Source organism: Cystoisospora suis, assembly GCF_002600585.1.
Source record: "Cystoisospora suis strain Wien I chromosome Unknown contig_260, whole genome shotgun sequence".
NCBI classification, from domain to species: domain Eukaryota; phylum Apicomplexa; class Conoidasida; order Eucoccidiorida; family Sarcocystidae; genus Cystoisospora; species Cystoisospora suis.
Window position 1 is genome coordinate 1 of NW_027153062.1, and position 26,426 is coordinate 26,426.

At 50.0% G+C, this 26,426-nt stretch overlaps 3 protein-coding genes across 3 annotated transcripts; 1 reads left to right on the forward strand and 2 right to left on the reverse strand.

Moving 5' to 3' along the window:
- Positions 1-530: 530 nt before the first annotated feature.
- CSUI_000662 (dna-directed rna polymerase i rpa43) lies at positions 531-7,673 on the reverse strand. Its single transcript, XM_068060893.1, has 6 exons — positions 6,297-7,673; positions 5,431-5,511; positions 4,676-4,896; positions 3,676-3,785; positions 2,655-2,731; positions 531-1,764 (listed from the first exon to the last, which is right to left on the reverse strand). The coding sequence occupies exons 1-6, from the start codon at positions 6,626-6,628 to the stop codon at positions 864-866; spliced, it is 1,722 nt and encodes a 573-aa protein (XP_067927129.1). The 5' UTR covers positions 6,629-7,673; the 3' UTR covers positions 531-863.
- Positions 7,674-17,257: 9,584 nt separating this feature from the next.
- On the reverse strand, positions 17,258-21,197 carry CSUI_000663 (uncharacterized protein; the record flags this gene model as incomplete). Its single annotated transcript, XM_068060894.1, has 3 exons — positions 17,258-17,547; positions 18,719-18,814; positions 20,741-21,197. The coding sequence occupies 3 exons, from the start codon at positions 21,195-21,197 to the stop codon at positions 17,258-17,260; spliced, it is 843 nt and encodes a 280-aa protein (XP_067927130.1).
- Positions 21,198-23,516: 2,319 nt separating this feature from the next.
- CSUI_000664 (uncharacterized protein) lies at positions 23,517-26,426 on the forward strand (the record flags this gene model as incomplete). Its single annotated transcript, XM_068060895.1, has 1 exon — positions 23,517-26,426. A coding segment is annotated over exon 1 (1,785 nt), but the record flags the coding sequence as incomplete, so codon positions are not given.

A 26,426-nucleotide genomic window follows, 5' to 3' on the forward strand; every position in this document is an offset into this window, starting at 1 on the left:
CCTTATCAAAGACACGATAGACCTCTGTTTTCTTTTGAAGCAAAGTAAGACAACTGGACATAGATTCATAAGAGAGGGTCCGACACAGAGGTATAGGAGAGAGTACTGTATATGGATCCATGTGGTAGAAGGTATGGGTGTTGTGCGGTGATGTTTAGGGCGAGAAGAAGAGAGAGAAAGAGTCTTCGCTTCTTTTTCTTTCCTCTCGAGTGCCTGTCCTTTTTATACCCTCCGTATCTTCTATTCTGTTTGCATACAATTCTCTCTCTCTCTCATATATATATAGATATATACCCATATATATGTTATCACAAGTGAATGAGTTAACTTCTTGACTTTTCTCTCTTCTTTGGGGATGATGTACGTCACTCCATAGGTGGGTGTTACCGTCCTCATACGAAGTTTCGTGAGAGGGAGAGAGAGACAGCTACACGAAGGAAACAGAAGAGATCTGAGCTTTTCGTTCCACGTGTCTTGAGTTGAGACGAGGAAGAAATCTTGTCTCTTTCGACAAACGATGGCCTACACGTGTACTAGTTTCTTCACTCCGATCATGATGAGGTGTCTATACACCACTCGACATTTTTCAGTCTCTTCTTCATCATCGTGATCGTCACTCGTAATCACTGGAAGAAAGAAGGAAAGCAAAGAGAGAGAGAAGACGATGAAAAGAAAAAACGAAAGAAAGTGATAAGAAAGAGGTAAAACAAATCAATAGACAAGAGAAAAAAGAAACAGAAAGAAAGAAAGATACTCTTCCTTGCGCCATATAAGAAACATAAAAAGAAAGAAAGAAAGCGTGAGAGAGAAACACTTTCGACTTTCGATATGAGTACAAGAGCTTGGACTACTACTACTACTACTCATTCATCATCCTCGTCTCCTTTGTTCTTTTTTTTCTTCTTCTTCTTCACATTCTTTTCTATTTCTTCTTTTTCTTCTATCTCTTCAGTCTCTTCTTCTTCTTCTCTCCTTTTCTTCTTTTTCTTCTTTTTCATTTCTTCCTCAATCATCTCTCCATCTTCTTCCTCTTTCACATGAGTTGAAGAAGATCTCGAATCCTCGTCATCTTCATGGCAATCGACAGATGAATGTTTACTTTTCTTTTCTTTCTTCTGTTTGTGCTTGACTCCTTTCTTATGAACACCCTCAGTGTGAGAAGCAAGTCTCTCTTCTTCTTCTTCTTGATCTCGCTTTAAGAAAGAGAAAGACGGAGAAAAAGTTGTCCCACTATCTTCTTGTTCCTGTTCTCCCTCTTCATTCTTACTGTAAGAAGTCTTTCTATGAGTCAGAGAAGTAGATGAAGAGGACGCATGCATCACCGAATTCTTTAGCTCTTTTCTTTTCTTCTTTTTTCTCTCTTCTAAGCCTCCTCGTTCTTCTTCCTCTTCTTCATCGTCGTCATCCTTTTCTTCTTCTCTTTTGCCTTTCCTTTCTGACGTATCAGTCAGTTTCTGAATTTCTTCTCCTGCAGACATCTTTTTCTTCTTCTTCTTTATGTCCCTACCTCCGCTGTCCCCTTCCTGAGAAGAAGGTTTTAAAAGGTCTCCATTCTCTTCATTCATATCACTCTTACTTTTGATAGACTCGTTAGTACTATGATGAATACTGACTTTCTTCTTTTTCTTCTTTTCTTCTTCTGCTCCGTCTTCCTCCTCCGTTGAGAATCTTTTTACAGTTGGTAGGTCTACTACACCACTGTAGCTCGAATCTAGGCTGCCCTCTAAACTCAATAGTAAATCTCCCGAGGTACTCGGAGATGTCCTAAGAAAAGAAAGACAACAAAACAGAAAGAGACAGAAGAAGAGATCAAAAGAGATAGAAAGAGCTAAATCCATAACCGAACGAATACCTTTGCACGGAGGAATACAATGACAATATACGACCTGTCTATCTTTCATTCACCTATGTTGACTCCATCTGTCTATCTTTAGCGTACCTGTCTTTAACCTAGCTATCTATTTTGATCTATCTATCTATCTTTAGTCTATCATTAATCTATCTATCTTTGATCTATCTACCTATCTTTAATCTATCTATCTATCTAGTATATCAGAGAGAGGTTGTCGCACAGATGTATGCGCGCATGGGGATATCATGTACAGAGGTAGAGTTGAGTATGTGCTTCCCTCTGTCGCTGTCTCTTTCTAAGTATGTATATACAGAGACGATACAGGGGAGTAGATACGCACGCACTGCCTCGTGTGTATATTCGTATACTCTTCTTTCACAATAGCACTAGGAAAGAAACTGACAGTCTCGATTTCTGCCGAAGCGAAGAAGTTCACTTGAAACACAGACAGAGAAAATGAAAAGAACGATATGTACATAGAGAGAGTGACAGATGGGTTCCAGCATTTGGAGGTTTCAAGAAGAAGAGGAAGAAGAAGAAGAGTGAGAGGAGGGAAGAAGTATGGAGTAAAGAGTGTATCCTATCATCCTCAGTACTACGTGTATAAGCACCATTCTGACTAAAGAGGAAGATCCCACCAAGACAGTTATTTTGTTCTTCTAAGAAAAAGAAGAGGAAAAGTAAAAGGAAAAAGCGAAGAAGACGAAGAAGATATGCTTAGTGAGGTGTGCATAGGTTCACATACATATATAGAGAGAGACAGAGAAAAGGGTATGTATACAAGTGTATTTATGCTGTCTACCTGAGAAGCTGAAAGCAGAGGAGATCTCCTGAATCGATTCCTCTCCCCCCATCCTTATGTATGAACTTCTTCGATGTCTAAGAAAGCAACAAAAAAAAAGAAGAAAAGAAAAAAGATACACACAGAAATCTCTCACTAATCGGGACACACGACAGATAGGTCATATACTTACATATGCATCTGCGTATACCTAACAGACATAGAATCTGAAGCCGCCTTCTTTCCTCTTGTATCAAAGAAGAACCGGTCGACTGCCTTTCAGTTCCTCTTCTACTGCCTCGAAAAAGTCGCCTAAGAAGAGAGGCTTTATTACTACATTTTTCTCTTCATCTTCATGATCTCATGGGTAATAGATATCCATCTTGAAAGGTCTTTCTTGGTTTTTCCAGAGAAGAATCTTCAGAGAAACAAGACAGGAAGCACATACATATGTAGAGAGGTAAAGACTGAGAAGAGACAGAAACGACTGACGAGACAGGGTAAATCTCAACCAAGCGGGGTCGACAGCTGTGTGTGTATGAATATGTATGTATGAATATGTATGAATACGTACTACGTGTAAACGTGTATGTATGAGTATGTATGTATGTATAGGTATGCAGGGGTGTGTGACTTTAGATTGGTTTCTCTATATTCATGTATACCCCCTACAGCTTCCTAATACCTGATCAGCCTACATCTCCGCACAGGAAGAAACAGGCGTCTCCTGTGCATCTCCCTACGAAGCAAAGACCAAGTTCGTTCTCCATCACCAGTGCACGCCATACATCACATACACTATAGGCACATATACATCTGCTTGCACACAGATAGAAATATACAGAGATAGGGAGCTCAATTGAGAGATTGATCGACTGACTAACTGATACGGTTGGACACTCTCTCTCTCTCCATATATATAGATATGCATACATGTGGAGAGCTTTCTTTATATATCGATGAGAACATGTGTGTGTATATGCCTCTCTATAGCTGTGTTGGGACGGGGGTGCTATTCTTTTTACAGAGACTTGTTGCTTACCTTATCGTATTCATAGAAGCGCATGAAGTGGTGCTTAGGAATAACTCCACTGAAAATTCCTAGCCATAGCAAACGAATGTGAGTGGGACGGACGGTCTGAACCTTCCCAACTAATCAACAGCAAAGAAAAGACAGAAGAAAGAAAAAGCACACATACATAGTGCAAAAATAGATACACACACGTAAAAAGAGAAAGACAAACTGAAAGAGAGCAAGAAAGACAGATGGGGGGGATGCTTGCACGTACAAATGAAGATAGGGGAGACACTGACAGAGAGAGCAAGGCGAAACGGGCGTACAGGGACCTCTGCTTTAAGGTTATGATCCCCATCGAGAAATGTACGCAGAGAGATAGAAAACAGTAAAGAAAGAAAACGACATATAAGGAGAAAAACCGACAGATAAGAAGATAGAGATAGATGGAGAGACAACTACTAGATAAAAGAAAGAGAGATAGGAATGTTTTCTTACTGATGGGACAAGGTAGACGTCAGAGAGGAGTTTAACCCCTATTCTGTCTTCAGCCGATCTATCTATCTATCTTTAGTCGATCTTTTATCTAGCTGCCTTCCATCTATCTGTTCTGAATATATTTACCTACCTATGTACGTCTGATCTCTGTATGTGAGAGAGACCTGTATCATTTATCTAATGGATGGGCATCTAACGGACAGAAAGACAAACAACATCCTCTTTCTTTCTCTTCTTTTCTCTCCCTCTCTAGATACCTCTGTACCGTTCTAGCTATCTATCTTTAATCTATCTACCTACCTGTCTTAGATCTACCTACCTACCTATCTGTGATCTCTCTATCTATGCCTCTTCACTTCTCTCTAGCTTCCTCTGTGAGTCTCCGTGAATTCAGAAAGAAAAAAGAAGAAAAACAAGATGAAAAGAAGAGGAAAAGAGAAGAGACAGAAGAAGAAACAAAAGGAGAAAGAGAAAGAACGAACAAGAGAAGAAAGAGACGAGAATGAAGAGAAGAGAGAACAGAGCTCACTTAGCATAGCATTCGTCCTTGGTTTGAATACAAGACATTCGATCTCGACCTGGAGCAGCATGACGCCTCCTCCTGTATTTGTATCAGGTATCATATAGCCTAGACTGCTGCTGCCCATACGGTTGCTACAGTGAGATAGGTGAGAGCCCTGGTAGCTCCTCGGCTGAAGAATTTTGATCCTATGGAAACTTAGCCAGACCCCATTCAATTCAGGAAGATACCTATCAAGAAGAAAACAAAGAAGGCGGAAGAGACAAACACAGAAAGGGGAAGGAAAAGATGAGGAGTGGGAGGAGAAAGAGACAGCGAATGAGATACGTAAGGTAAGAAAGGATTCGACAACATATCTCGGTGGAAATAGTAATGAGATGTATATAAATGTATATGGTGTATATATGTACATATGTCACATGCATATACACCATGCATGCACCTTTAGTAGGTACACATACATGCGACATGTACGAAGAAGTATACATGTAGATATATATAGAGATAATGCGGAAGCCCCACGTATTATGAAGATCTTCTTCTACCCAAGGTTTGCCTTTTCTACGTGCTCCTTCCCCTGAACGGAGATGAAACAGCTTGCTGCCTTTCTTTACCACTCTCAGTATGGTACATCTTCTCTAGAGCAGAAGGAAAGAAGAAAACAAGAAGAAATACAGAGGCCGGAGAGGTGTACACGAAGTGAGAATGAAGTACATATATAAGTATACTCATGGATGTATATATGCATATATGTAAGTTCTTACTTGAGAAGAAAGTTAAGGAGAAAGAGATACATGCCAAGACGTATATTATTCAAATGACGAGGTAGAAGCTGAACCATTCCTCTACATAGAAAGAAACAAAAGAAGGGGAAAAGAAAAGAAGAAAGAAAGGACAGTTTCTTATCTTGTAATCGATAAAGAAACAAAAACAGCCGGAGGAGGAGGGACGGACATTCACTGAAAGAAAAAGAGACGAGATACATAGCTGGCACACCGATGCACTGAACATAGATAGATTGAAGATGGATAGATAGAACATAGATCCATAGACTAAAGATAGATCGTTAGAAAAGTATACCAAGCTCATATGTTGTGCTGTGTGTACTGCCGAGATAGATAGATAGATTGAAGATAGATAGATAGAAATAAACAGACAGATTAAACCCAGACTAACGACAGACACCAGGACTAGAGATAGGCAGGGAGAGAGAGGACAGATGCGGTCAGAGAGAGACGTCTAGATGCGATGTCAAAGAGAAAACACCTGATCAACAGATACATGCATAGGTACATAGGTAACAGTTACGGATAGATGTGACTTCTCCCCTTCCTTCCTTCTTCCTATCTGAAACGTTCTCAGAGATACACTCCTCACTTGTCCCTGCATATATATATAGAGAGAGAGACACACACACACACAGAGGTACCTACAGATACGTGCATGTCATATTAAAACACGTGAGCACACACCCTATATATCTATATATATGAAGAGAGAGGGAGAGATACATCATACATATGTATACGTATACACGTCTATGTACTGATACATATACGTATATATTTATACATGAAGAGAGAGAGAGAGTCTCCGGGGGCGTACCGTTTCAGAGTGTTTCGATCCTTACCTTGCAGTGACAACATGAAAGACACTTTTACGTAGAAGATCTTCATCTTGATTCACCTTGGATGAAGGCTGTTGAAATCCTTTAGAAGAGAGAAGCTTTTGAGAGTGATTCCCATTAGCTATCATTGAAGCCGCGACAGCTGTTAGTTGCCTCACAATTTCACTTTGTTGAACTAACGCTTCATCTGCGCCAAATCCGATATCTTTAGAAGAGGATAACAAGCTACGAGATGAGCACCGACGTAGATTGGATAAGCATCGACGTAGAAGCGTGGAAGCTTCTTCATCGGTGACAGGTCTCTGAGAGACCCTCTCCCACGGCACTTGAGCCATTTTCCTTCCTTCTTTTGAGAGAGAAAGAAAAGGAGCAACGATGTGTTTTGCGACAGCATGAAAGTGGAAGGTGACGAAAAGGTAGAAGACCAAAGAAGATAGAGCGGAGTAAGAAAAAAGCAAGAGAGAGGCGTAAGATAGAAGTCAAGAAAGGGGAGATAAGGAGAGTGAGCCAAGAGATTAAGACAGATAGAAGATGGAAAAATGTACAAAGAGCTTGGGAGAGGTAATTTATTACTCAGAAGGTGTAAAGTCGAAGTAATAGTAGTGAAATGAAACGACGTCAGGGAGTTCCTTGACGAATGGCTGAGAAGCAGAAGTGAGATCGACCTAGCTTAGGGCAGAAGTAACGAACATCCAAGTGTACATGCAGCACTCTCGCTAGTAGCCATCGAGCCATCTTGGCAGTTGCTGGTATGTAATTTCTGGAGAAACATCGGATTCAAACAAAACACTAACCCGAGCCGAAGCTACGCGAGGACAGGGGAGAGAGCGGCAGAGAAACATGGTATCGTAATAGAGCGTCGATGCCGTCGGTTCTCGGAAACTTTCTCTGGAAAGCAGTGTGAGAGGGAGAGTTGCAGAAAACATATTTCACGATGGTCGTCGACTCTCCACTCCAGTGAAGCGAGAAAAGAGGGGATTTCCAGAAAGACGACGGGGACCAAGGAAGGACAGTCAGGCACGCTACCCTTCTCTCCCCATGTAGAGTCTGCAGCGTGTGTACACTCGATGGGAGAACGACTGAGTGAGTGCGGTGTCGGTAGCTCCCAGCCGAACACATCTAGAGAACTAGATTCCCATGGTTCATTGAGTCCACAAGGAGAACTAGACCAAACAGAAAAGAAGAAACCGAAGCGAGTAGACTTCCATCTTCTCTTTAGAGGGGCATCTACACAAGATAAGAAAAAGCATGTGGGGGTGGCCGCTAGGGAAGAGAAAGGTAGGTGAGTCGCAATCGATCTCGATCTTGCTGCCCTTATTTCGGTCACTCTCGACGTCGGTTTGAAATGACTCGCCTCGAGTGTAGCTGACTGGTCTCGCGTCAAAATACGGAGTCAATTCGACTATCGGAAACTGAAAAATCAACTTGCTTCTAATGGCTCTTGGTCAACCATCGATTCTGAAAGTTTAGTTTCTTCCCGGACTACACTTGTGAAAGTTGCGGCTGCATCTGTACGCTGTGCATGCAAAGCACGAACAATAGCGGACGAAGCGCCCCGGTTTGTGGTATCACGAAAAACCGGATTTCTGTGCTTCACTGTACCCCCACCATTGGTCACGGCGAAACTCATCGCAAGGGACTCAGCCCAAACATGCCAGGGGCACTGCCTGGCTAACGGTGTCAAAATCCCTTCAGTGCCGCACGGTAGAACGCCCAGGAAAGAAGTTTACCAACCTCAGAGGCTTCAAGAGATCAAGAGTTGAGAAACTGGTGTTGCTTCCGCTGTCTTCGTCCTGTCGTCCGGGATGGCCTCACTATGGCCGCACTGTCGCCAGAGGCCTCTTGGTAGATTGTAGACTACGGCGACCCTCGATCTTTTGCCTTCAACTAAGCTATGACAAGATTAGCTTTCTCTCGTGTGTCTCTGCTTTGACCGTTGAAGAAAGAGTGAAGAGGAGCAGGTACTCCCCCCGACTCTACGGGTGAGCGGACTCCGGTCCTCAGGCTCAGCGCTGTGTTACGTTCTTGACGATCGTCATGGTTGTTTAGTAACAGTCACATCTCGATGTAATGAGTTCGATATGCAGAGTGTCTCCTCCCGAGCCTGGCTTTCTTTCATCCTCACAAGCAACTTGCTGACTAACTCAATAGGTCTGGAAGCGGCGAGGCAGGCGGCGTGGAACAACCCGGCGTCATCATGCTGCCGTTGTTAGCTGATTAGCGCGGATCAAGATCAGAGATCCGGAGACTCATCCACTCTTTGGCGATTGCTTTAGCTGGCGCGTTCTCCGCAATCCTAACCATACCCCGGGCTAACGCCAGCAAAAGCGGCATGTATTCTACGAAAGGCCGTCGCTGTCCAGAGGAAAACGAATGGGAAGCTTGCTTGAATAACTTCGCGCGAGTCGAAGTACGGCTCGGAGAGATGTTTCTGATTTTCTCCTGCCCCGGGATCTATAATCGCCGCGAAAAAGTAAAGGATAAACGACTGACAAGCATTGCTTGCCACGATGTTCGGAGGGGTTGAACGCCATGGAGGAGGATCGACCAGCTCCGCGGAACTTGCGCGGCATTTGAAGCTGCTACGTAACGACCTGGTAAGGATTTCTGCGGTAGTTTGGAACTATGTGTTGTACGGCCAAGGTCAGTCGAACGGAATGCCCGCAACAACTCGTTAATTGTGGGCTTGGTTTGGCTGCTACTTTTCTAGCAAGGAAGCACGGACCTAAGAAAACCAGCCTAGAGGCACCCTTAAGATGAAGATTTCCCAGGGTCCAAAAGAGGCGATCGACTTTGAAACGGCCTTAGCTGATATGTTACAGCACCGGAATCCGAGGCTTGTGAGTTTTTGGAAGCTTTTTTCGTGGAGCTCAAAAACATTAGCAGTAGTTAGTCGCGCGGCACTGCGTCTTGCAGTGGTGAAGAGACAGAGGCATTTTTCAGGTTGCCAGCGGTCGTGTGCTCCACTCGACTTGGGGCTACCCGTAGGCTGACCAGACACAGCACAATAGATGCGCTAGTTGCTGCGGGATCCTGTGACGCCTGTAAACTACACGGTGTCATTCCGAGCTAGGCGGGGCAGGCTTCCGGTTGCTTTGCCTTGCATTTATCAACAAAAACAGGCACAGTGGCTCGTCTACGCAGCAGAGAAAAAACAGCCCTGCAAGGCGCGAGATACATGAACAAAACAAGGACAAACAGATGTTGTACCACCCCTTTGCCACTGGTCTCTCCTAAAGTATCACCTGTGCTGTTCCCTTGTGGTTCTGACGTCAAAACCCTCACGCGTGAGATTTCTCGGCGTGCTCGAGACCGGTGGGAGGGGGGGGGGAGAAGCCGCCACCCGTTTGAGCCGGGCGAGTGAGATGGAACGCTTTATCAACGTAAACTGCTGTCGCCTTGCAGCTTCGCCGCTGTCGCATGCAACAAAACCCTCGGCCGCCTTCGAGCGGCTCTTCAGTCCCCGAGGGCCAGTCATCCAGCTCAAGGCCGTTCTCAGGGTCTGGCCGCTCGACTGTCTGTGGTGGTGGTGGTAGCTGCGTCAACAGACCCCCAAGCGGATCTCGCCAACACGGGAAATCTCGCTGTCCTTTGACCTCGCAGCAGGCTTCAGAATCTCACGGCCCATCATCCAGTAAGGGGAACGTGCGGGCTTTGTGTGGATTCAGGATACTGTAGAGAGGGGACAGGGCGGGAAAGAGTTCCGCGAAATGTGCAAGCCCTCTCCTAACGTGTCGCCTCCTTAAACCAGAAATGGGAATCAGCAAGGAAGTCTTGATATGATAGGAGTTGCAGACAGTCAACGCGAAGTTAAAACTCAAGTCTCCTGCTTCCCCGGATTTCCTGTCGAATCTAGTAGGACTCCACGCGTGTGAACAGAGAGAGCGGGGTACCTTCGTCTACCGTAGCTACTAGCGGCGAAGCAAACTGCAGAAGCGTGGGTCTGCCACGGCGGAGGAGCCCAGTAAATCGGTATGATGATGTCTTTTCGAGTATTTCCTGGATCCAGCACCCTCTTCGCGCACGGCGCCGAACTCGGATACGCGAAACCGTGACTGTTCACATCCAACGTCGCCATGCGACAGCGAGACCGAGTCGACGAAAGGGGCGTGGCATTCACCTGGACAGAGCAGCACAAATGCTCCCTCTCGCAAGGTGAAGGATGACAAGAAAGATCTGTCCAGGCGATGGAACTACTGTTCTCCGCCGCCCTGCTTCGAACGTCCAGCCCACAGCTCGGGGGCTGCGACCAAGGTTAGTCGCTGTCCATTCGGCGAGCCTACCTGTCGCAGATCGCCGGTTGGACTTCAGTTGCCACGAGCAATTTAGGAGTCTGGCGGCAGAGATACGCTCTCCTGCCTGCCGGAGGCGGTTGCGGAGATTCACTTCCGGGTGTACCGCTTAGTCATAGTGATCACCTCAGACATGCGCGTGAGAGTTCACGTACTGGGCACTCAGAACATGAAACGACCTGAACTCCGCTTACCAGCCAGCGATGCCCGACTTTCGTTCTCTCTCCCAGCAGCGTGACTCCCGTAAAACATCGACTGACTCCTCGGCCTCCGTTCAAGTTCGGGCCCTGCAGCAAAAACTGCAAGGCCTGGTGTCAAAGCACGCAAATCTTATGCGTGTTGCGGCAGGTATGTGACACTCAACCATGGGTCGTCTCATGGGGTTTTACCTGACAGAACGTGGGACCTGGCAATACCGTGCCATCCTTCATTACGGAGTGAGCGGCAGGGTGTGAGTTGTCCGGAATTCCATAAAGTGTCACGGTACAGTTCAGTATAGGTCCTATAAGGACAGGTGTCTCTTGTGCAAATATGTATCAGCAAACAGGGGATCGGAGAACGACCATCAGAAGACCCGAGAGGACCTGAGCCACGAACCCGTGCTCCTTACTGTAAGCTGCACCCGTGCATGCCTGTCTTCGGGTTGCATCTCCTGTGATGCAGGGTTCAAAGCCAAGAATAAAGAGGTGACCGAGAAACTGAAAGAAGCAGAAGAGACCACCGAGAAGGTAGGGTACGCTCATATACTTATATGCCTTGTGGCGCTTCCAAGTTGAGTCTTCTGGTTGCCGAACCTTATCGGAGAGGACCTGCACACTGCTGTTGGGAATTAAGCCCCTCATGCGAGGTGGCTTCGGGCAGGCACACGCCTGCCCGAAGCCACCTCGCATGAGCACTAACGCTGCGGTCTCCACATTCCATGGATCACTACACCTGTGAAGCTTCCTGGTGGTATGCAGCTCAAGGCCGACCTCAGCGACGCTGAGCAGCGACTAAACGAGCTGAAAAGTGCCACAGTAAGCAAAACCGAGTACGACGAGGTAAAAGCCGGGCTTGAGAAAGCTGAAGACAGCATGAAAAGTCAACAAGAGGAAATCGCAGTGATTAGAAAACAGCTACAAGCAGAACAGCAAGAGAAGACGAAACTTCAGGCTGCCTTGAGTGCCGCAAAAGGTAGGTGCGAGTGTGGCTGCCAGCCGTTGTAGTGCTTCGCCACGTCTGCTTGTCCCGTGTAGACGGGTTTACCGGAGGACTCCCGGCAGTTTTTAGAACTGAGCTGGTGAGAGCAGCTTGCTTTCCCATCCAGCTGCGGCTCACAATGCGAGAGCTTAGAGACACTGTTTCCGAGAAAGCCCCTTGTTGTTGTTGGCTAAACGGGGCTGCTCAAAATGCGTAAGAAGGCACATCTCTCGTGAAGCCACTGTCAGATTGCCTCACACTCGAGCCGTGCGAAATCTCTTGGTTCAGCTGCGTGTCCACCACGGAGCGCACGACGACAGCTGTTTCAGCAGTATCAGACTCCAGAAGGCTCTGATACTGCGGAGTCCGACCCCAACCGTGGCGAGTTAGTCAGAGAGCTTGAGAAGCAGCGCTGCTCAAGTAAAGCAAAAGGTGGGTCGCACCTCCTGCTGGATCTCGAAATCTCCTTTGTATTCACATGGAGAAAGCTCACACTGGAGTGTTCTCGCAGAGTGTCTGCCTCTCCAAACAAGAGTGTTGGTTCTCGCTGCTCAAAGCTAACGCGTGTTAGTAGACCCTGGTCGATGCCGCCAGTCGGTAGAGTTGTCAGCTTAGCGTCTGTGGACCAACGCTCTTTGTCACAGAGCAACGAATACGCCAGCTACAAGACGAGGCTTCTCACCTAAGAGAGAGACTGGGCATGGAGCGACGAACGACAGAAAAAGCCCAGCAGCAGGTGGCGTGCCTGGTGCAACGGATGGAGGCGCTCCGACGGCACAGGGCCCAAACCGAAGCTCGAGCGAACCGCCAAGGACAGGTGAGAGGCGGTGCGGTGCAGAAAGTCCATCCTGCTTCTGCAGGCGGCTGAACCACAAGGGAGGTTTTACAGGGAAAGACGTGCTCGTCTACTGGCGGACTCGCGCTGGTTGAATGTCCCGCCGCGTCGGCAAAGCCTCAGCACTGCTGGCCGGTCCTCCTGTTTGAACGGTTTGGTAACACAGCAATGACAAAACTGCTCCATTCTGTATGGCGCCTCGATGTCCTCAGATCCTGACAGCCCTGCAAACGGAGCTGGAGAACGAGCAGGACACTCGCCAAGTTTTGTTTCAGATCCTCGAGATGTATGCTCCCGATGTCGTGGTGGAGCTTCGGCAGCGCATGCAAAGGAAAGCTCCGAGCCCTTCCAATTTCTCAGTGGCTTCCCGCTTTTCTACGCAACGAGAAGAACACCCATTTGGACTCAGCTGCCAATCTCCTTTTACGAGTGCATCCCTACGGCTACAGTCGACGGGAGTCTCTTTAGACTCAAACACCTCTAACAGGCCTTTGCAAATGCCAGAGCTTCCGAGATCAGGCCTCAACGAGAAAGTTAATGTTACTGATAACAACAATCAGACAATACCGAAACACACCTGTGCTAGTCCGAGGTATGGACCCGCTCCAGGAACACGCGGAAATGCTTCGGCGTTCTCACGTGCATCATCGCCCTCCGACCCCTCAGAAGTTGCATCGATGAAAAGCTCGTCAAAGAAGTTCGGCTACGATGATCACCTGTGGGACAACGAAATACACCCGGCGGCATTATACGCCTCCTCTGAAAATTCCAGCGTGGCCTCTCTTGCTGACTCATTCAGCCGGAGGATAGTGAGCAGGCTGCTAGCGGAGCAGGCTAGAGAGAGTGGTGAAAGGGGGCAAGAAGCCCAGGACAGGGCTGACGGGGAAGCTACAGGTATTACAGAAGAACTCGTACGGGCAGCCGAGAATAGTCTTTTCAGCGAGGCGCCGGCAGGGAAGAAAGACGCTTCTCTGAACTCGTCAGTGGCTTCAGGATATACGAAACGACACACACCGCCCTGTACAGCAGATGGTAAGGACGTCGACAGAGCGGGGCCTCGGAAACCAGAAGCTGGTGACCGAGGGACAGGTTTTACTCAGAGACCCTCAGGGTGTCATGATGATGAGGAACAGGGGTATGAGATGAATGGCCGGCGTCCCGAACGGCCTGTGTATTTGTCGGACCTCACTTCTAGCAAAGGTCCTGCGAATGAGCACTCCGGGTTGTCGCTCTACCGCCGGGGAACCGAAAGCCAAGCACCACAGGCCGCGGAGGGTCTCTGTACGATGAAGCCCATGGATCCGCCTACGCCCCACTTGCAACCGCTAGCCTTGCCGGCACACCCGGCTGCAGAGGGACGCTCCGTTTTCCATCGAGCCTCCAATGACAGCGCACTTCTTCCTCCATGTCGCGACACCTCAGATACTGCGGACGACGGACTCACGACCCCAGCAGCCGGTCAGTGCTGTGGAACCTGCTGCCCACAACGAGGTACGGCTGACAGGGCAAAGGGGGCTCAGTTGAGCAACGGTGCCGGAGAGATGGCGGACGAGGCAGACCGTAGGCCCGACCACCTCTTGCCGTCGGCCTGCTGCCACGGCCCTCGGCGGGGTGATCAAGACTCCCTTACGGCTGGAGTAAAACCCCTCGGCCCTGGAGAGCAGGCTCTGTTGCGCCGCACAACAGCAGAAAAGTGCTTTCTGCCGGCAGCGTCTGAAAGCGCTCACATTAGCAAGTCGCCCTCAGGCGGAGCAGAACGGTGTAGGTCGTTAGAGCGTTCGTCCCGTTCAGCCCAGGTGATTCCGACTACTTGGGTACCGCCGTCTCCTCTCCAGAGCTCACCCAACCAGCAACGTCATAGAGTGTCCGGAAAACATATACGGAGTCCTATCGAAAAGACTGCTGAAGGTGCCTGCGTCCCTGAACCTGGCAAAGCGACAGCCCGTGAAATTTCTGGAGAACGCGCGAAATTCCCGCGAGGGTTCACACCAGGTCTTCCGCTCTCGTCTCCGGGCAAGCCGGGAGATCGCCGAGCGTCACGTGGTTCATCTCCCTGTGTCGAGGGAGCTGAAGGGCCTCCTTACGCTGCAGAGAATGCAACGGACCGAGCAAACAACGTTGCATCTGGAGACAGAAAAGATCTTAACGACAACGCTGAGAAAGCAAGTCTCCCTGCGGGACGCAGAGGTAAATACACATCTACGCGTACTGAATATCGCCACCAGAACAGCAGTTTGATGCTACATCGCCCCGTGTCCCAGTTTTGAGTGCACGATACCGCAGTAGCAGCGGAGCACCTCGCAGTATGAGCATGTTCGGGGTTGCCTATGCTGCAGAAACAGCAAGCAACATCACACTTGAAGTAACATCGTGGTCTCGGACCGCGGTGCGTCTGGTTGAAGAGTACTGTAACCCCGCCTCTTGCAACAACTCAGAAACGAGTATGCTTCTCGGGAGGTGCCGTCGCTATGCCGCCTTTAGGTGCCGACAGTGCGTCCAGGAGAACAGCATGCTCTACGGGATGCAACAGTTTTGTGGGTCTGTCAAGCAGCACCTCGGGACAAGCTTTCCAGAACGATTCCTACGCGGGGTTCGGTTCGTGCACCTCGCTGTCGGTCTCGCCTGCCGCGGACTCCGTCGATATGAACCTAAGCGAAGAATCAAGGGCGGTTAGCCCGGTGGTTCTGTCGGGTGCAGCACCCAGGTCACTGCCGGCCACCAGCCTTGGCAGCTGTAATCACTGTGAGGCGGGCAAGGATGCTGACAAAAGGCTTGCCAGACAGGGTGGTGGGCAGTGTTGGAAGGCAGGTGACTGTGGTGGCTTCCCAGACAAGGCCGCTTCCGAGGACGAGCTGCCGCTCTTCTCCGTACGTAAGAGATAGCCAACATCACAGCCCCCATACCCATAGCCCCTTGAAGCTCCATGCCTGCTTTAGGTCGTACCACGTCGCAGGACACCAAGCAGTAGCTGTAATACTTGGCAATCCACAAAAGCACGGACAAGCGTTTGTCCCTACACACCTGGGTGAGAACGGGAATGCCAGGAACCCCCAACACAGAGTAACAATGGGAAGTAATTGTCGTCTGAATGAAAGCCATTAAGGATCTCGTTCGAACGCAGAGAAGGCAGGCAAGTGTCACATGAAGGCTGCCTTGTGGCGAGAATGAATCAACAACGCGAGTGGCGGTGATAAGGCACCTCCAGACGGTGGCACTCTCTGCTCCCGAAATGCTGCAGGCGGCCAGTGAACCCAGTTTCAATACGATGCAACGTGTCCGATCTGGTGCCGCACGGCTAATTCAGAGCCATTGGCAGGCGTACCTAGCCCGGAAACGCCAAGCACTCCGATACACCGGGCTGCGCTGCAACCCCAGCCCCCCCGGCAAGACAATCTCAGCGGAGACAGCCCAGCTTCCGACTAAGACCGAACAATGCGTGCCTGCGCCTGCGGGCCAAGACCCAGCAACGTTCAGACCCTGTAAATCGACGCCGACAGAATTCCGGAATCAGAGGCCGGCAACTGTTCTACATCAACCTTCAAACCCCGCCTTCAAGTCGCCCGGCGTCGCCCTCGACTCTGCGCGGTCTGACGGATTGCTAGACACATCAGGCCAACAGTCCGGATGCGCAGATTCTTTGTCCTCTCTGAATGAAAGTCTACTGTGTAGGTCCCGAGGGGATCTGCCTTTCGGGTCGAAAGGGGCGGACAGCGCTTCTGACGGGAAGCCTGCTATTCCAGGTACGGAAGCGCTGGAGTGTTGTGTAGTAAACTTCCTACATACGGCAGCATGATATATCAGTGTCGTACGGGTTCCGCCGGCCCGCTAACGCGACTGTTACAAAAACAAGAATAGTTGCTTTTGGAAGGCGGACGGTCCGTGTGGTTCCGTTTGTGCAGAAGCCCAACGCCTGATCGACCAGCAGCAGTGTGAGCCACGGTTGCCTGGCAAGAAAAGCAGAGCGCTACCGCCGCTGCCGCCGGGAGACGTGGCGCTAGCACTTCAAGAAGCAAAACTTAGACGACAACTCCAATATTACGCGGCCATGCACCAGTTTTACTCGATGCAGCTACAGCGGAACGCCACAGATGACTTGGGACCAGCAGGCCTTGACTTCTCTGATGTCGTCGAGTCTGATCCGCATTCTTTCCTGGATCTGGGAGACGCGTCTTTTTCCGCTTCAGATCTACACTTGACAGGGCTTGGCGACTCTCCCGACGAACATACACAGGATGGCGGAATTCCGCACCGCTAACGAACTCCCCCACCCACGACTTTCCCAAGGGCTCTTTTGTCCGCATCCCCTCCAGAGTGACGCCCAACCCGTGCTCTACCTCCGTTCCTTCAGCTTTGTCAGATGTCGGTTCTACAACCCCTCCTACCCTGGCAGCGTCCACTCTGTAACAATGACGTCGCTCGGGCCCCAGCAACAACTTGGTGTGCCAAGTCAGAACGAGTCAGAAAGACACCGTGGCAGCCTGTAGCCTGCCACACACTCAGGGCTGGGCTATGTCGTGTTACTAAGCGGGGTTACCCACCAAGGAGCCACGCAACGCTTTTTGGAGAACGAACAGACGCGACGAGGAACTCATCACCTCCCGGAGCCCTCAGCTTGGCCGGCACGGTCTAGTCACTAACAATTGCTACACAGCTCGTTGTCACGCTCCTTCTGGTGATGAAAAGCAGATACCCGGCGGCGGGGGTGCTTTCGATAGACCCCTCTCTTCACCTTCGTTTGCCCCGTAGCTCCCCAGTACACCTGTAAGGGAGGCGGGTCGGACTCCGTCGTCGCCCGCCCCCCCAAGGAGAAGCGCATAGTAGAAGGACTGGGAAGAACAGCGAACCCATGAAACTTTCTGCACATAGTCAGCACCCGCAGTCGTAGTAGTCGTTGTCAAAGAAGTTGAAGGGAACCTCTTCTCCCTGAACCCAGTTGATGTGCCAAGTCCTGCGAACAAGCAGCCTCCGAGCCGTTTTCGCGCATTATAGTGACAGGGTGTCTGGCAGAGTCGAAAACACCAGCATGGTTTCTACCCCGTGGACACCCATCCGACTGTGCTCCCTCGCAGTTCCCCGCCCTCGGGATAGACTGCCGGAAGTTAGCTGCCGGCAACTGTTGCAGGAGCACCCTCCTTGGCGACTCCTCTGCGGAGAATGCAGTGGAAGTGCTGCCTACGAAAGTCGACGCAGGTCTCCACGAGGATGCTGCTACAAACTGAGGAAAACAGACTGAGTTGCCTGCTTCCGGCAACACCCGGAAAGCAGGAAGGGACGGTCCGACCCAGCTCTTCTGCGCGGCAGCGACGTGAGTGTGTTCTGTCTGTTCGGCAAGCTTGAAATTCTGCCTACACTCACATTGCAGGGGGCCCCCTCCGGCGGAAAAATAGTTTGACATTCTCCCAGAGACCCTGAGCCCCGTGACCTACACGCAGCACCGAGGACAGTACCCTGTCAGCAGGCCTCAGTACGGTTGGTCTGTTGGTACCCACGTTAGTCCTGAGAATTCGGTAGCAGGGCTCGCACATTGTCGAAGTCCAGCCCCCGATCTCCTAGGGTGTTGAGATCCTGGTGCATCACTTTCTGTGACCCTTCGCGGTGAGTGCATACGTGCGAGTCTGGAGGATCGTTGCCAGGGGCGCTGGTTTTCTTGAGCTCGGCGGCAAACAGAAGCGGCTACAACGCGACGCCAGGTATTATAAGAAGATATTCCGAGTCAAAGCCATCCCCACAGCTGCAGGTGATCACACGCGTTCCCTTAGCCAACTGAACATACCTCGGCTGAACGGGAATACTCGGGGCGGGAGGTTTCTCAAATAGGGAATTTTTCGTCGATGCAGGTGTTCCCTGTCCATACGCAGAATAGACGACTACTTTCTCAGCAAGTCAAAAAACTGGACACATATCTTTTGCGCCCAGCGTGGATAAAAAGCAACGATAGGAGACTTATCTGAGAGTGTTGCCAGGGTTTAACAAACCCACTGCAGGCTGGAATGTACCGACTATCCAGGCTACGGTGACCACCGCTTTCGACGTACGGCGTCGGCTGGAATCTGGAGTGGCAGCCAGTGGTTCACAAAAACCTAGATAACTGCTTGTGGGACAGGGGACCGACTACCTACGAGGCTCTGGAGGACGTGGAGAGTACAACGGTGACTCCCTGACCATGTCGTCTGATTTGAAAGCATCAGGTATGTATGGTAAGCCAGCATTCCTGCCTGAACACACGCAACAGAAGAGATGTGTGAAGCATCAACCGGGATAGCGGCGACACAGATCCGGGGAACTTGATGCAACAGCGTCTTTGTCTCTTGGGTCCACTCAAGTTACGAGCGACCTTTCAAGCAGAGGTTCTGTCAATAGGGAAGTTGCAGCGGGCGCGTTCCCGCCGCCGCGCAGCGGTTCTACGGGTGCTTAGGCCACATTCTGGCCACCGCTAACTGCTTAAGGGCACTTAGGTTGCAGTCATCTGCGATGCTGGAGTCCCGGAGGGTCACGACAGCGGAGCATCATAGTGAAAGCGGGGTGTCAGCCGTCTGGCATACCATGAGTGAAACTAACGGGGACGCGGCATTGACGCTTCTACCAGTCTACGTATCTTCTCGGCGGGCCAATATGTGCCCGCGGAGTTCCTGGCGTTGCCACTTCTGGACAGTGAACGTGAGATCTGCTGTCCTGGTCTTCTTGACGCTGGCCATATCTGTCCGAGTGCCACCATCTCACCAGCCCAACTGCGCCGCACGTTGCCACGACCCAGAAGAATACTGTGAACCAGTTTCTGACCACCCAGTCCGTCAGGACGAAGCGTCTCTGCAGGGCTGCCCACGCCTAAGAACATGCGCCCGACAGTCACAAACTCCGGCTCTGTTTCGGCGGAAGCGTTGTCTCTGCTGAGTGCCACGAACACGGCGCTGACTGTCGTCAAAAGACGAAGACACCGCGGCACGAGGAGTGGCAGTCAACCTGTCGAGCAACCCGTTTTTCCACCCCGTTCTCAAGCATCTACGGGCCACTTCACCCCTCAGACGTACCACTGCAGCGTCCCACGCGGCCACGATTGTTTGAAAGAGGAGGAAAAGATAGAATCTCCAGTGGTTGAACTCGCCAACGCAGGAGCCTGAAAGGACAAGACGACCGATGTTTTGCCGAAACTTCACTATTCGAAATCGTAGATTGCTGTAATGCCCGACCGACTCCGAGTCGTTGAAGGAAGGCAGACCAGAAATCATGGTCATACAGACTGTCGGAGTAAAGAAAGGCAAGGAACGCAGTCACAGCAGGGAAGTCACGGAAGTGACCCGGCCTACCTAAGAACGTGCAGTGGTGATCAAACGTAAGAACGCAATGATTGCATGCTTTACAGTGCCGTGCGCGGAGAGGTTGAACCAGCTGACAAAGCTCGCAGAACAAGAGCCTCCCGTTGTCATAGGTGATTTTCTCAGGGCCACCTGTCAAAGCTGGCTGTCCTGAGTAGGCCGGAGGCCGAATTAGAGCCCCCTGTGGGAGTGGCGTCCCATTGAACGCAGTCCGTTCAGTTGAGAGGGCTGATTCGGTTGGAAGAACTTTGATGGTTGACTGGGTTTGGAGAGGTGGGCTGCACACACTTCCCTGCTCCGCAAGGTCCACACCGGGAGAGCTGAAAGCCATATCTCTGAAGCTGGCCGAGACTTCACGAGCTGCCGGAACCACAACAGACCTGCAGACCACTTCCCCCTCTAGGGCGCCGGTGTGGTTGTCTGGCTGAGTACGCTTTTTACACGCGGTTCCGGTGCTTGGATCGGGCTGCTTCGAGCCAGAATTCACCCGCATTCTCGCATGGGGGCCCCGGACCAAAGATGGATCGAAATCGTACCTTTCAGAGGGCTTGCGGATATACCCCGGGTCAAAGCCAGCCCAAAAATAGAAGAAAAGTGCAAGTGCATGGAAAGAAATCCACAGCAAACACTCAAAAACTCGGCCGTCTGCGAACGCTCGTCGACAGGCAGTGTTCTCAACGTAGAGGAAGACGACAGAAAGCAAGAGAAAGATGACATACAGTACTCTACACCCCCAAGCAGTTGCCCGAGACCTTCCGTCTTTCACGGGACTTCGAATTGTGTAGCTGCCTGCGCCGTGTTCATTCGTGCCCGCCGGTGAGGGCACACCTGGGCTCGCCCCTAGAGTTTGGGAGGAAGAGGAGGCCTTTGGCGACTGCGGCTGGTTTCGCTGGGACCCGCTCTCAGGTCTGAACGCAACCAGAGCCTTCAGGCCACGTCTGAGAGCAGCTGAGAGCGATACAGCTATCCGCTTGTTTCTCTCGCCACTGTCAGCAGTCGTGGCGAACTCGGTTGTTCGCAGAAGTGATGGAAGGGACGAGAGCAGTGACGGCGAGGCGCAGGGCCTCTGTAGCGCGATAGGTGACCGGGAGGGCGGGGCTACCGGTTGCTCTGTAGACACATAGGGGGGTGAAACACTGGTCCCGTCTGATACAGCGTTGTCCCGGGGGCCTGGAAGAAAGTTAGCAAGGTGATCGAAGAACGAGAAGTCCCTATTTGGCAGCCGGTGCTTAGATGGACCTCCGTCAGCAGCCCCAGGATCCCAGTGTGGAGGCATCATCGTCATCTGCTAGCCGAACAGAACAGGATGAACTCTGAGAAAAGACTACTCTCCCTCGCATGGACTGCAATGTACTTCGCTCTTTCACCAACGCAGCAGGGCGGGTGCTCTGACTTAAGAACAGAGGAAAACTGCAGCGTTAACGAAATATCGAGGGAGCAAAAAGACAATCCCTAGGGTGAACCCCCGAGCCGGTCCATTGCAACCTTACATGCAAACAAATCGGCCGCCGCAACAAACTGCTGCGCGTAGACAGCGTACGCACACGGGGCTGTAAGAATTCTTCGAACTCCGCCAAGATTTGCGGTTGAAGCTGTTGAAGGCACCGCCCACGTAGAGCCGCATAAGAAGAGCGGCAAGAGAGTGCACGCGATCTTGTACGAGCATCCACACACTGTGTCAGGTGCAGCTTCTTCTGGCTTGTTTAAGGAGCTCCACTGGGATGCCGGAGAAAAGGGCGATACCGGTGCTTCGTTACCGTAGTCAATTCTACACCTTGGAGAAAGCTAGGGGATCGGTCTCGTTTAGCCTGCTCGCGTGCTAGTAGCGAAGCAAACGAAAAGCTATTTGGCGAAAGCCCCTGCCTTTCACTCCGGCAAAAGTGTACACGAAATCGAACCTGGAAACCGCTGGCCGAACGACAGACACGGATGGATGAGAGGTGTGGACCAACGACCGTGACGGAGATCTAGGGCAGTCCGTCTGTGACATCCTACACAACAGTGATTCCCGCGACAAGGCTACCGGGCAGTACCGTCGGTAGCTCGGTCACTCGGGCTGACGCAGCCTTGTCGTAAAGTATAACTGCTTGGCTTACCTTACTCCGGGAAAAATGGACACCGCGGCGCTCTTTACGGAGCAACCACCGCAAGATCAGCCCCTGCCCACGAAAGAGCCCATCCCTCTAACTGTCGCATATCTCATCCATCGCTTTAACACAGGAGACAGAGCAAATCTCACTAGGTGCGAGAAGACTAACAGGATACCTCTTTTCTAGCCCAGCGCGCCTTCGGCTTTCCTAAACAGTTGCAACGCCTGTTGACATTTGCAAAATGCGAGTGGGGGCCCCCTTTTCTCTTTTTGCTGGACTCTGTTTCCAGCTGGCATAGTTTCCCCGGAGTGGACGCCAGAATTTCTGCACCAGTCGAGATCGGCATTGAAAACGGTGTCCGGGATAACAAGTAGTTCGCAGACCCAGAAACAAGGGACATGCAGTATATGTATATGCCACAATTAACGCCTTTTTCACAGACAGATGGGTTTGGTCCCGATTCTCCAGAGTACTACTTGCTGCAATTACCGACAGAGGACAGTTTTGCCTAAACAGACAGCATCTGCGATTAAATGGTGTCCACGAGTCTGGAGGAGGAGCAGTCCAGTTTTCATGGCTTCATGATGTCGACCGAAGAAAAACCCCTGTCTGCGACTTTTTACCTTTGCTGGACTGGTTCAGAACCAGTTCCAGTTCACAACATAGCCGCAAAACGTCCACAGCCGTTCGCACGTCTCCCGAGACCTTCTCCCGGAGAGAGCAGTGTCATTCTAAGCACTGCATGGCTCTCCCGACTACCTACCTGTCCGCAGTGAGGTCTTCCGTGTCGGAGAGCAATACGTTCTTCTCAGGAACGAAAGAATTTATCCGTGCCGCGAGGACACTTCAGCGGAATCCTCTTTAGATTGAAACCGTCACTCCCGAGAAGTACAGAAGGGTACCACTGGGAGAGGACGTCATACTGTGGCCGTAACTTCAACAACCACTTTTCCAGTCAAGTCTCTGGAGTACTCACTCCATTATCGGTCTCGGTGTCCCATCCATTTTGCTTTTCCTTCAGAGTCTGAGGTTGACTAAGTATCTTAGCGAAGTCTATTAGAATTGAATGGATCAAAGGCACCCTTCGCGTTCCTAGTGCGCCTCCGCAATACACACGGACACCCGATCATCACCAAGTGGGATCGAGTCCGACCCTCTCCGGCTCCTGCCAATAGGTATGTATACACACTTGGTGCGCATGGGACCAAGGCAACTTAACAGGTTTCTGAACCAAAGCGCTCAGCCCCTTTCTGGTAGAAGATAGTTTTCCTTTCGTCTCTTAACAAGCTTCAAGTCAGTTTCTCTTCAAGGCACATGATGGAGTTTCTTTTTCCCCTCTACTGCCACAATGGACGAAGCCGCGACCTCCCTGCTTAGTTCCCTTTTTCAGATGCATGCATGCACTGAGGCCTTCAGAGAAACGCCCGCCCGGCGTTGAAGGTTTCTTTCTTCTCCGATGAGAGGAATAACCGTCGAGTATCGAGCTCCTCGACTTCCTGAGCGTTCACAGTTCCGTTGGTTTTTCTTTATTTCTCCCTCTACTTAAGCAGGTGGCGGGTTCAGGCAGTTAGTAGCGCAATCGCGAGAAACTTCTGCTGCTTCCCTTTCTCGTCTAAGAGAACTATTGTTGGTTTTCCCGTCCCTCTCTGTAAATGCAGAATAGCTCCTTTAGAGACGTTTGTATCAAGCCTTCTTGCCCATTCGACTGGGCTGAGCGGAGCGTCCGCCTTTTCAGATTCTTCTGATGGTGCCCGGAGCACAATAGACCAGATGTTGTAGGCGTGTAGGGTGATACAGAAGAGAGAATTTCTTTTCTTTGTCGACGAGCGTCGTACAGCTCACGGGAAGGAACGCCTTCCTCTTGTGTTGTTGCTCGATTCCTCTGTCCTTGTACGGAAAGAAAATTCCCTGCTTTCTTTAGACGAGTTCATGAAGACCTGTCCCTTTCTCTCTCCCTTTTGCAATCCTGAGTAACTTCTTTCTCTTTCCTGTCTTTTTGTCTCTCCCTCTGTACTTCTCCGTCATCTCCGGTCACAGCAGCTTTGACTTGGCGAAAAAAGAAGACATCTACCGACCATCCCTTGTTCTTTCTCTGAGGACGGGCTATTCATTCTCTCGGCATTTTCACCTTGCCGACCGACTTCCTTAGGTGATACAGAGATTTCAAGAATATTTCCGATGTTATGTTGCACGGTCGCTAGCCATTCGCTGTCCTGCGTTCTGTCCTATGCTGCCCCTCTTTCATTCTCCCATCAGGGCGAGTAAGCACAGTCTTTTTCTTTCCTATTTCATTTTTTATACAGATCGAAACCATGAGGGAAGGGAACTGCTAAGGGGAGAGAAAAAAGAAGAGATCTCCTTTTCAGCTAAGGAACTCCAAGTGAAGTAGAAAAGACTTTGGTTCGTCTTTCTTTCTTCCCGTTGTTCTCTCTCTTCTGTTTTACGTCTAGTTGACACAAGAGAAGAATAAATAGCTCACCTTCAGTCGTCCCTTCACCTCACACTTGGGTTCCTTCTCCTCACTAGGTCCCTTTTTCTTTTTCTTCTTTCTTCTTCTTGTTTTGACCCATTGTCTTTCTTTTCACGTGAGAAAGGAGAGGAAGACCTTGCGTGTTTTGCATCGTCTCTGTATCAGCCCGATGTTACGAAGAAGAGCCTTCATACTTGAACACGGCCGACAAGATTTTTTCTTCTTATCTTCCTTTTCTTCTTTCTCTTCATATTCCTTTTCATCCTTTTCTTCTTCAGCTCAAAGACTCTCTATAGATGACAAACACCATGGCAAGTCTCTTCGTAGGCAAAAGAACAAAAGAAAGACGGAAGCGACGAAAAGAAGAAGAAGGCTAGAGCTAAGGAGAAGAGCAGGGAGGAATAACCTTTCATGCATTCTCAATACCATTCAGATGAGTGATGGAGATCAGCCTAGAAGAAGAAGAAAGCGATTAGCTTCACTTCTTCTTTTTTCGCCTTTTGAAGGGAGAAAGGACGAAACAAAAATACTCGGCCAGGGAACGATGGAGAATGAAGTCTTCGATCATACCATCCCTGGTGCATCTTGTTCTTCTTCTTCTCGTGTATCCTCTAGACAAACAGGTGTCAAGATTCTCACCTCAGTCATATCTTCGACGTCTCCTTCGTCTATACCTCCGCAAGTCTTAAATCGTGAGCTTACTTCATCTTGCTCTTCTTCTTTCATTCTAGTTAGTCATCATGCTGCAACTAGCCATGACCTCACCTCTTTCTCGGGGCAGATCGACCTCTCTCCCCCTTCCCTTGCTTCCTTTTCTTCTTTATCCTCGCAGTCATCGCGTTGGTCTCGTTTGGCTAGAGATATCAAAAAGAGGCGACGACGCGATCTTCTTAACCTCCTCTTTCTCTCTTCTTTTTTCTCCTCCTCTTCCCCGCCTTCATCGCCCTCCCCTAGTTGTGTGCGAGAGGGTGGAGGAGACCTTGAGTCGTCTGTCGAGTCGTCAGCATTCTCAACAGTTTCTTTATCTCCTTCTCCTTCTCTATCAGAAACTTCTTCTTCAGTCTCGAGACATTTACGGCCCGATCCAGTGTCTGAACCTTCTGATCTCGACATCTCTGAAGATCCTTTTTCTCAATCTAATGGTCTTTTTTCTCTTCTTTCATCTTCTTTCTCATCGGCATCTCTTTACCATACACATCCTGAAGGGATGCCTCTTTCTCACCAACAGAGAGAAGATCTTCAAAGGGAACAACGAGCTCCTACTTCTCTCTCCTTATTCTTTGAGAGAGAACGGGGCCCTAGGGAAAGTCATGATGATTCTTTCCCTACACGTAGGAGGCCGTCTCTCCCACCTCATGATGGTCATCTTCTTCTAAATCTTCCTTCTTCTCCTCCTTCTTCTCTTCTCTCTAATTGCCGTCATGAAGAGCCCATGGCTGTCGAAGTCAGCTCACAATATGATACTCTTCTATCGTCGTTTTCTTCACCCTTTTCCTTCCAGCATGAAGAAAGACATTGCTCCGCTCCTCCTCCTGCTCTCTCTTTCTCTTCTATACCTCCTGTAAATACGGATGATTCATCGAGTGGAATTCACCCGTCCTCTTCTTCTGAAAGCGGCACGGGATTTCCAGGAGAAGAAGGAAGATCTTCTCAAAGAGACCTGATAAGAACTCACCCTGTAAGAAATGAAGAGGCAAACAGCATACCTGCTGAAGGAAGCAGAGAGAAAAACGATAGACAAGACGTCTCTTCTCCCCAGAATACCACATCCCATCCTCTTCAATCTATGAAAGATTCTTCTTCCTCTTCCTCTTCATCTCTTCCGTCAGACTCTGTTGAAAGACAGACGTCTTTCTATGCTATGTCACACACCCCTCTCTCAGCCGACACGGGGAAGGCAGCAGGAGAAGGAAAACGTAAGAGTCAAGCTTCCTCTTCTTCCTCTTCTCTCTCT